Source organism: Xenopus tropicalis, chromosome 3 (assembly GCF_000004195.4).
Source record: "Xenopus tropicalis strain Nigerian chromosome 3, UCB_Xtro_10.0, whole genome shotgun sequence".
Lineage (NCBI taxonomy): Eukaryota > Metazoa > Chordata > Amphibia > Anura > Pipidae > Xenopus > Xenopus tropicalis.
In genome coordinates, this window is record NC_030679.2 from 68,642,483 (window position 1) to 68,653,534 (window position 11,052).

The 11,052-nt window shown below is 40.7% G+C and overlaps 1 protein-coding gene across 3 annotated transcripts in view; it reads right to left on the minus strand.

Annotated features, from left to right (window-relative positions):
* cttnbp2 (cortactin binding protein 2) overlaps window positions 1-9,470 on the minus strand; it is a 67,771-nt gene extending 58,301 nt beyond the window's left edge. The window contains exon 1 of one of the 3 annotated variants that reach the window (XM_002934968.5): window positions 9,319-9,470. In XM_002934968.5, the coding sequence (XP_002935014.2) occupies window positions 9,319-9,390 (72 nt within the window). In that variant the 5' untranslated portion in view covers window positions 9,391-9,470. Of the gene's footprint in view, window positions 1-2,313; window positions 2,473-9,318 lie in introns of those variants that run through there. The other 2 variants (XM_031898972.1, XM_004912983.4) reach the window with 2 other exon arrangements.
* Between the last annotated feature and the right edge of the window lie 1,582 nt (window positions 9,471-11,052).

Sequence of the window (11,052 nt, forward strand, 5' to 3'; positions counted from 1 at the left end):
AGACATTTTAGTACAGCTAAATGTGCTGTCATGAGAACCCTCAATCCAGAGCTTTGGCAAGAACTCAAGTAACTGAATTTATTAATATTAGAGATATTGCTTTCTTTGCACATCAGATGTTATGAATAAAGAATAAAGAAAAAAAATAAATAAAGAATTATGCATTTATGTATTTTTCTATACACTGTATATTCTAATTAATTTGTTAATGCAACAGATGGGGAACATTCGATGATAGAACAAATACCCAATGGCATAATTTATGATTAAACAGACCCTGCCACTGCTAGGGCCCTAGGAGGTACAGAAGGCCCAGAAGGGCACTGACTCATAGCAGAGCAACACATGTTATGAAAAGGTCTATTCCTATAATTCAGAGGGGTCTATTTATATCTACTTATACCACTGTAAATAATATATATATATATATATATATATATATATATATATATATATATATATATATATAATAGGTTGGATGTCCCTTTCATGCATATTTACGTGCACCAAGAGTTTCAAATGTATGTTGCAGCAACAGAGATAAAAGGTTAAAAGTGGGACACAAGAAGGATTTGATTATGCTTTATGAGTGCCATAGCAAATATTTCAATAACAAAGGAGAGTGTTCTTTCTTACGGAGAGGAGGAGGATTCTAGCAGCAGACTGAAGGGAAAGATGGGGAGTAAAGGTGGCCAAGTATTAACAGGTTGCAGTGATCAAGGATGCATGCATAAGCTGTTGCTTTAGTCACAAACGGATGGATTTTGAAAATATTGCATTGTTAAAAATAACAGGATCTTACTGTGGTGTTTATATAATTAAAGGCATAGGGACATAGATCTCAGCATCTCAGTCAGCATCCTGTATCGACAGACTTTAATGAGCATGTACTAAAAGTGAATGTAAGAGAAGGGCCAGAAGTTTAGATGGTAGGATCAGTTGTTTGTTAGATAAATAAGTGTAATCTCGAATTAATGAGCATGTGTATTTCAGAGGTTAGTGAAGGAGTGGATATGAATATTTGGATATCATAGAGGTGATATTTAAAGCCAAATGAATGGTGGCAAGGATTTGTTAGCATTAGATACAGAGAAGAATTGGCTGGAAAGTAGAAATCCCTACTTATAAACAGGGAAGCACATCCATAATCTGAGCCAAAACCAGAGACTGAGCCAAGCCTCAGAACTCTGAGGACTCTTGCATACAAGTGTCTCTTTCCTGTTTTCCCTTGTGGTGGAGTTAACACAGCCCTATATTACCTATTAGTTTGTACTTGTGGGACAGGCAACCAGCGAACACAGGTAGAATGTATCTGGATGTGTTGTGCCTGTATTAGGTGCTCACCTGTACCACAGGGAGAATAGACTGGGCTGCTTTAACTCCTGCATTCTCCTGCAGTGGAACACATGAACTATCCACCACAGGGGAACACAGGAAGAAACGCTAGTAAAATCCCTTAGTAGGACTTGACAAAATGTTAATTGCACAGTCAAACCATATCCAGACCCTTAGAGTCAACTGGCATTTAAATGCTTGAAAACTGAACAATTTTGTAATGCATTTTTAGAAATGTCCTTTTCAGATTTGAATATGTAATTATGGTTTTGATTCTTTTTGGGATTTTAATATGATTAAATGAATCCCTGTTATCAACCAATCTGATGTAATTTGAATTCTTCAGAAGAATCATCACATTACAAAACTGACACCATTACAGATAGCTACTTTGAAAAGATATGCTCTCAGGACAACTAGTGCAAATCCACACAGCTGTCCTGCTAGTTGTGGCTGTATCTCATACCCCCGTTCCTGTGTGATTCAGGAGAAACAGGAAATGGAAAGTAAATGGAGGTATAATAAATCACTGATCTCGTTAGCACATAGGATAAGGCAGGGTTTGCTCAGCAGTCTCCTCTGCAATCACTAGCAAGCGGCAATAGGGCAACCCTCATTATGCACTTCTACCTTCCCCTCTCTCAGAGCCAGAGTGTGTGATACATTTCAGCATAACAACAACCCAGGGCAGACACATTTACATCCCACAGCAGTGTGACACTACAACTTCCAGTGTTTTGCTAGGAGCTGGATTTGTGTAGAAATTGTGGGCGATGTAATTCCAACACATCTGGAGGCCGTAGGCTCAGTGCAAATCGCTAGGCACCAGCAGTTATGGGATCGGGATTACACTTGATATATGATGCAGCCAGTGACAGCTCCTAAGCATAGAGCAGCGCTCAGAGCAACCCCCTCCCCCTGATCCCACTGCCGGGGCAGCACTTGCATGGAGTAACTGCAGTACAATGAGGCGCTTACGTTATCCGTGTCCCCTTGGGCAGTGCAGAAAGGCTCAGCCTGCTCTTCCTTGATCCTCTCCACCGTCGCCATCTTCCAGCTGCTGAGGACTGCATGTAAGAAGAGCCAGGCAAGAAAAGATACGAGAGGACAACCCCCACCAGTAAGCCCACACTTAACCCTCTGCCTGCCCGTCTGAGGCACACTTACTCCTCCTACCGAGGCCTGCCTAGAGTTAACTCTGGATTTACCTGCACATTCCTGCTTTAGGCTTCCTGACTGCCAAGCACAAGTGACCCTCAACATTACAGCAGTTTGCTTTGAAGTGAGCGAACTCTTAGTCACATCATTCGTATTTTCATGTTATAATCTCATTACAGAACACATTTAACAAAAATGGGAGCTAATAAGAACACAATCAGAATGTAATCTTATTCAATTATTTCAAAACCGCAGGACCAGCTACATTATTAAAGCTGTCTCTTTATATACTGATTAAACTGTTTCATACTATTTGTGGTATGCTATGTTGGACATTCCCAGGACATGATGGAAAATTCCACCTGCAGAAGCACTATGTCATCCAGTGGGGGTAACTACCCTACAGCAGTCTAGGGGGTGGGGTGAGGGACAGGTATGGTTGCCACATGGCCTAGCCCTAGACTGATTGCATTTCATTAAATTTTATGAAAAATTGAAATAGGAAAGAAAGATAAAAGATTAAGAAGGCTGATATGTTTTCCACAAAAGGGATCTAGACTGCAGGTTCTGCTGCACTGTAGTCCTGCTTCCCAGCCAGGTACTTAAACTCCTGCCACAATCCAGCAGTGAGTGGGAAGGAGCAAGTTGGGATGATCAAGCTGAAGGTGAGAGCTAGAATTTCTTGCAGGGCTCCTTTCTGGTGTAGTTACACCACTGATGTTAGGGTGGCCGTACACTTTCCCATGACCATTGGTTGTAGGAAGATCGTTTGTCCACGTTAAGGCTGATGCCACACGTGGCGTTTTTCTGCTGTGTTTTTTTTCAGCCTAAAAACGCCGCACAAGCCACACAGCCCGAGACTATAGCGTTTTTCAGCCTAGTACTGGTGACGTAAGCAAATCCCGTTTCCATGGTGCTAATAGTGCGAAATAGCAAAAAACGCCGCGTATTTCTGCTAGGTGTGGCAGCTGCCTTTGCATATACATAGGAATAGCTTGCTTTGCAAATACTGGCGTATTTCGGCCAACGCTTGAAAAATCTGTGCTAAGGCGTTTTCTAGTGTATTTCCGCATTGTGTGGGTTGCTTCGCGTCTTTTCAAGTTATTTCTATGGATGATGATATCAGGCGTTTTTCAGCCGCCGAGAGAATTAGAAAATATGCAGCGGAAAAACGGCACATGTGGCATCAGCCTAAGAGCTGAATCATCATATTTGCAGGTAAAAAACAAAGGATTTAATTTTCCCATCTCAAAGGAAAAAGTCACCAGATCAAAATTTTCAGTCCTGCCCGATCAATGAGACGACCAATGCCCAAGGCTTTAGCAGATATTTGTTGCCTCATCTCCCACCACACATGCACCAATTATCGTACTCTGTTTCGATATTGGCTGACGAAGTGAGCAGCAGCTTCAACTCTGACTTTCTGCTTTATCAAAAGCCTTTCACAAAGCCATATTGTGTAGAGGGTGAAACGTGTCCAATGCATTTTAGTTTCGGTTAGGCAGAACTTCTTAATACTAACAATAATGGGCTGATTGTAGGGATGTGGCACAGGTGGAATTCAGCAGAATGAAAAGTCAGCCACTGAGGGCTAACGGACATCAGATTAGATGCCATTGAGAGACCATAGGCAGGCTCATCATTGATGTGAGAACACCAGATACACTGTTGTAGATACAACTGAATACCTATAGGCTAATATACCCCACTTTATCACCCAAATTCTTAAGGGTGCTAATTGTTTATCAGATGCCTTGGAGTGGCCAATGTCAGTCTGCTTTTTTCTGGTACCAATTTTTAGTGAGTACCCTGATGGGATTGTTTACATAGCAAATAATTCACTCCCATTCACACCATTTAAAATGTTATTCTTAAACCAACAAGTGTATTTTTTTTAGTTGTAATATTGGTGTGTAGGCACCAGGTCTACACATTAAAACTGCTTTTAGGTAACCTATTGTTTCTCCTACTCCCATGTAACAGGAGGGGGGTGATATCACTCGAACTTGCAGCTCAGCAGTAAAGTGAGACTGAAGTTTATCAGAGCACAGATCACATGGTTGTGGCACCCTGGGAAATGAGGAGTATGGCTAGCCCCATGTGAAATTTCAAAATTAAATAAATAAAAATTTGTTTGTGTTTCTGAAAAAATGGATTTCAATTCAGGATTCTGCTGGAGAAGCTGTATTAACTGATTTGAAAAAAATATGTTTCCCATGGCAGTATTTATTTAACTTTTCACCTTGCACACTTTTCGGTGTTTCTCTGGCTAATAGAAGGTGCTCATTATACACAATTTTCAATTTTCATTAAAAGGTAAAAAAATACTAAAGTTACTACCTACGCATGGAGCCTTCACCACCACCCCCAATTTGGTATCTCCATACCACTTTCCTGCAGCATGGCCCTGTAGCAAAAAGTTTCCCTTAGCCATCTCTGCAAGTGCAGAGGGTGGACATGTACCTCGAGCCTGAGGATGTGAAGGCCTCACAAGACATTATATCGTGGACAGGTCACCATGAGTGAGGAAGCATAAGATTGAAAAATTTTCTATATGGTACCTGTGGGCCAGTGCCTAGAATGGCATGGAATATTATATTAAAAGATGATGTAGTATCTAATTATGGTTTGTTAGAGCTTAACTTTTTCTTCAAAGCATGAAACATCATCACAGATTAAAGTGGACTTGTCACCCAGACATAAAAAGCTGAATAATAAAAGTCCTTTTCAAGTTAAACATGAAACCCAAATTAATTTTTATATTAACACATCCAAACCCATTATAAAAGGCATTTCAAAATCCCAGCTGTCAATAATATATTGCCTGACCCCCCTCTATGCTTAGGGGCAGACAAGTACTTAAACTTTCAATTCAGCTCTCACCTTCCCCCTCCCTCCTAACCATCTAATTGTGTAGCCAGTACATGGGCCTGGGCCCATCTGGTCCCCCATTCTGGCTCATACACAAGACTTTGGGGTGATACAAAGCTTGACTTAATAACAGTGTCCACAAAATGGCAGCTGCCTATTTGATGCGATTGTGTAATTCCAGGACTAAAGGAAACAAGATTTATATTACTTAAGTGAAGTTTATTTTACACAATAGAAAATAATTTTGAATGATTTCTTAGGGTGACAGGTCCCCTTTAATATTTGGTTAACTTTTAGAGTGACGACACAGAGCTATTAGTAGCAGCTACTTTTCCATGGCTATTAAACGCCAGAAAATACCCTGCCATAGACAATACTGAGAACTGCCTTCGCAAAACACATGTAGGGACAATTATCAGTAAATGATCAGCATTGTCTATTTTAGTAGTCACGACAAGTAGCTGCTACCAGTAGCTCTGTGTGTCTTCACCCTTAAGTCAATAGTTAACCTGCTTATGATCTCTCCATAAAATATGAAGTTTTCCTTCAAAAGACACTGTTTAAAGCCTATTGCCTGTTACCATGAATGATGTACTTCTGTGAACAGTAAAGAAAACAACACCGGAAATGCACATTGCAGGTCTGCTTAATCATGGATGACACTTTTTCAATTTTCTAAAATGTTGCCTAGCAACACATTAGTATTCACAACAGATACAGATAGCCACAGATATATTCTAGGCATCTCCATTCAATAAACAGAACATGGATATGTAAGTATACATACATACAAACTGACTTTCACAAAATAATAGGGAATGTAATTGTATAATATATAAACAAGCACAGAGGCACGCTGATGTAATATATAAAGGTAAATTTTAGAGAAAACAGTAGGTACATTTTGCACTCTGAGGTACTGAGTTGTTTTTATTTTGGGCACTGTCCCCTGGAATGCTTGTGCATAACAGCAATGTTTATATTAGGCTGTGCCAAAACAGCTTAATCTACAGCCTTATCATTATAGAATAAGTAATTGTGGCCATTTAGGGACATTGTTTTATTTTCCTAAATAATCATTTAATAACGGAGTATATCAAGAAAGTCTGTGTCTGCTTTCAGGTTTGCACCTAATTTATATTAGCAGGTATGGCTACTCTATGCTTGCTTTCTACTTTTTAATTCTAATGAGCTTAGGTCCCCCAAATATGTCTCCAAGCTACTTATCCATGCTCTCAGACTAATATTTTAATGTTTAATTTTTCTCCCTCCTTAATGGAATCAGAATAGGAAGGGTGGTCTGAGAAACCCTATCCACAATCAATTTCCATACTACCCACTACCGACTAGAAACTGACCTGAATATTTCATGCGCAGCTGTGTAATAACAGCAACCAGTTTTGTTTCCGAAGATCCACTTATACTGTTGTAGGCAGTCTTTTTCGGCACGCCGCCGCGTGTGCCATCCCACCGGCGACTTACATTGTCGCCGGTGGGATGGCAGGTGAAGGCAACTCGGGGAGATTAGTCGCCAGCGAACAGGGAGATTTGTCGCGGGCGACTAATCTCCCCGTGTGCAAGAGCCCTAAAGGAGAAGAAAAGTCATTTTGGCATTTTGCTGCCAATAGATTTGCCACAATAGTGCCACCTAGAACACTATATTTATTCTGCAGAAAGCTTTATCATACCTGAGTAAAGAGCCCTAGAAATCCTGTGGTTTTTTTTGATAGAGGACTCTGTGAGTGCTTATGGCTGTATTTACATAGACCTTTTTGATAAAGCTTACTTAGTTTTTAATTTTCCTTCTCCTTTAATACGTGTTTGTAATATAATATACTTAGTAGCAAGTAATGCTGGTATTATAAAAGTAGTTGGCATAAATAATAATTCTTAAACTGTTAAACTATTTTAAAGCACAAGAAATATAAGCTTTGCACATCTATTCAAAATGTCCACCCATAAACTTTTTTTTGCATAAAAGAAAAGTGAAATTCTAACCAACTAAACAATTTACATTAATATAAACAATTAAAACGATGGTTTTAAAGATATGTGTACATGTAATTCCAACTTAGAGTAGGTTCTTTCTCTCCTTTTCCTGGCTGGGCATACCATTGCAACATTGTATCATCAGTCAATTCTTCTCAAACCAGTACTCCAAGAGTAACAGAATTGAACAAGGAATAGTGGGAAATTGAGTTATGATTAGAGAGGACCTGCTTTCTGATATATTGTTTCTGTATTCAAATTAATTTAAAATTATAAATAATGTTTGATATATATAATGGAAATTTAAAAGGCACCCAGGACTATTTCCAGGAAGAAGGGTTGCAAAATGCTCACAACCCCCCTTGTAATTGCAGCTTCATAGACTTTCAGGGTAAACACCATTGCCCTACTGGTGTGATCACAAGTCAAGTAATTATTGCTCTAAAAAGGTTGACTGACAGACATTAATGGCCCCACCAACAATCACACCATCAGGGTAAGGGAAATACCCATGTACATCTTTGCAGCAGCAATAGTGAGCATTTTTCCACTGAGCTGGGAAATAGCATAGGCAGTATAACACATTATATTGCACCGTGTCCTAATGCAAGGATATATGGACAATTGTGCAGAGAGTAATCATTTGTAATGCAGTAATTTTGGTGGAATAACCAATCCATAGTTGAGGGGGAATCTAGTAATTTATCTTTCATATGGCAAATGGGCAAAAAATGGAAAAAAGCCACAAAATCTACAAACTGTGTGTCTTTTTCTTTGGCTCCCTTACCAGCTACTTAGGTGGCCAGTTTATTGTCACTAATAATGTGCAACTTGTTAAGCATCCAGCTACAACATTTACCTGCAGGGAACAAGCCTTTATTCCTAATCCCTTTTGAGAAAGAAGGATCCAAAAAAATCTTATTCCTAGTCTTTCTTGAGAATCCTGGGGTCTATGAAAGGGTAATATTTTAAGATTAATATTTTAGTTTCTCCCTGAGCTCTAGGTTAGGATAGTGTGTAAAGTAAGCAGCAGTAGACAGGCTGCTAGAGATATCCTACTCTCTTCCATATTTGGGGGTTATCAAAAGATGCTGCCCCCCCCCCCCCCAATAACACTCTGGGCTTACTATTATGGTGGGGCTCTGGTACAGGGAGTCTGCCCTGTGGAGGGGACTTAACTGCAGACTGAATCCCCATGTCCTACCATCTTTCTGGGATATCCCTTATGAAAACAGGGTAATAAATTACACACGTAACATTACTAATTGAAATAAAACCCACTGTCGTCATACAGCTAATACAATATTGATCATAACAAGCGAATCCCTGTGCTCAAGCTGCTTAGTCTTCTATTATTTATAGACGTCTATGATAGTCAGCATAGAGACACAGCTCCCCTGCACAGCTGATGTTACATACACTGAGAGCCAGCCTTCTCATAGAATTTTCAAATCTCCTATTCAACAGCAGTGCACACAATTAGAGGAGCGCAGTTAGACAAAACCTATGCGACAAAGCTAATCGCAAGCACTGGAAAGGAGGCGCAGATCCAAGCGGCTTCCCACCATTCCTAGGAAGTGCAATTGGGAGGCGGAACCATATAACCATCACTTGACACATTTTATTACATAAATCCCTAGGCACGCTCGCATTATACAGCACAAGAATCAGGCTTAACCAATACACGTCCCCATATATTATCCCTGCAAGAATCAGGCTTAACCAATACACGTCCCCATATATTATCCCTGCAATCAGCTGCGAACCCCATTTGTGCAGCCCTCGAATGCACCTCTCTGTTTCTTACTAAAGCCAGAAAATTGTACGCCAGAAGCAGGAATCAATATCGCTCTAATAAACCAGTGACAGCTCCTAAGACTCAGAGCTAAAAGCACATCGCTCCCCCTGATCCCACTGCCGGGGCAGCACTTGCATGGAGTAACTGCAGTACAATGAGGCGCTTACGTTATCCGTGTCCCCTTGGGCAGTGCAGAAAGGCTCAGCCTGCTCTTCCTCACTCCCCTCCACCGTCGCCATCTTCCAGCTGCTGAGGACTGAGTGAGAGGAGCCAGGGAAGAGGAGAGCAGCCGAGAGGACAGCCCCCACCAGTAAGCCCACACTTAACCCTCTGCCTGCCCGTCAGAAGCACACTTACTCCTCCTACTCCAGCCCGCCAAGAGTTAACTCTCAGTTCACCTGCACATTCCTGCTTTAGCGGACTGCCAGCACACGTGACCCTCAATAATACAATACTGCAGTTCCCAGTATCCATAGTAATCGCTTTAATTCATATTGTCACGACTAAATGCAGCAGAACACGGCTACTTAACTTTACTCCAGTTAGCGGGCAGGTAGTCTGGCAAATAAAACATAGTTTTAAATACAACCCACGTCATAAACTTTAATCCAAAGTCAGTGTGGGCAAGCTAGGGGCCGAACCGCTTTGAGGACCGTGTCAGCCCTTTGGTCCTCATATTGGACAGCCAGGCAATAAAACCCAACGTCAGCCTACTCGTTGTATGAAACTGATATAGAAACTAAAGTGCACATACACAAATCACTCCCACACCAGTGTCACTAAAAGAGATTTTATACTCACATACAACCCCGCAGAAAGCAGGTGCAAAGATTGCCCTAGTTCCAGTAACCCATAGCAACTACTGTAAGATACAAGAGCTGGAGAACATTGTGTGTCTGTTGTTACATAACCCCCTTTATGATTAATCAGTACATTGCCTGTACACCTGCCTTTATTTCAGTTCCCTGCCTGTCTGTCACAAATACAGCAACAGAAAAGGATAGCAGTATACAGGTGCCTCTTCTAGTCTGTCCCCTCCATACTCCTATGCACTGATTTATCTGCCTGGGTCCTGCAGGCATCATCTTGTAAGTGTTTGGTACATGGAATTACCTTATAGGCAATTAACTATTCTGAACAGGACTATGTTTTTGTTCCTATGTTTGTGCAACAAACGATTTCTGGTTCATACAATTTGTTTGATGGCATTAAACTCATTAGACATTATTTCCAGTCAATTAGATTTGATATCAACTTGCTTCTCTCTATCTGCATTATCTTCTTTGGGGCTCTGAAGCTCCTGTTTTTCTTGTGACTGCTGTCTGTAGAGGCCTAGTTCTGCACAACCATAACTAGAGAGCAAGATGAGTGTTCTGATACTGCTGATTGTTTTTACAATTATGCCAATATTGAAGTAAACCCAGTATAAAGGTGTCGATTCCCATCATTTAATTGTTTGGCCCTTGCCAAATGAGCGGATCTTATGACGTATGGCCACCCTAACTAATGAAAAAATCATAGTTTACTATGCAGTAACAATTTGTTTCTTGTTTATGGTGCCCTGAGAACAGCATCAATTTACAGTATTCTGAACCCAGAGACATATCATATAAAAATTAAGAATATACCAGTGAATTATACTCCTCTAAATACAGAAGGATTGAACTTAAAAAGTTGTGTTTTGGACTAATTTATTGAGAAATTCCACCAAAACCCCACTATTCCAGCTCATCTGTTCCACATGCTGCTGGCTGAATTTTCTGGATGTGCAGGGGAGCCTGTGGCACTCAATACACTGCACTGCAGGATAGGAACCAATCAGCAGCTAGGCTGACCCGATAGGGAACTGAAGCCTGTCTTTGCTTGTGTGAGTGCAGGGCTGTGATTGGATATCCCCTCCT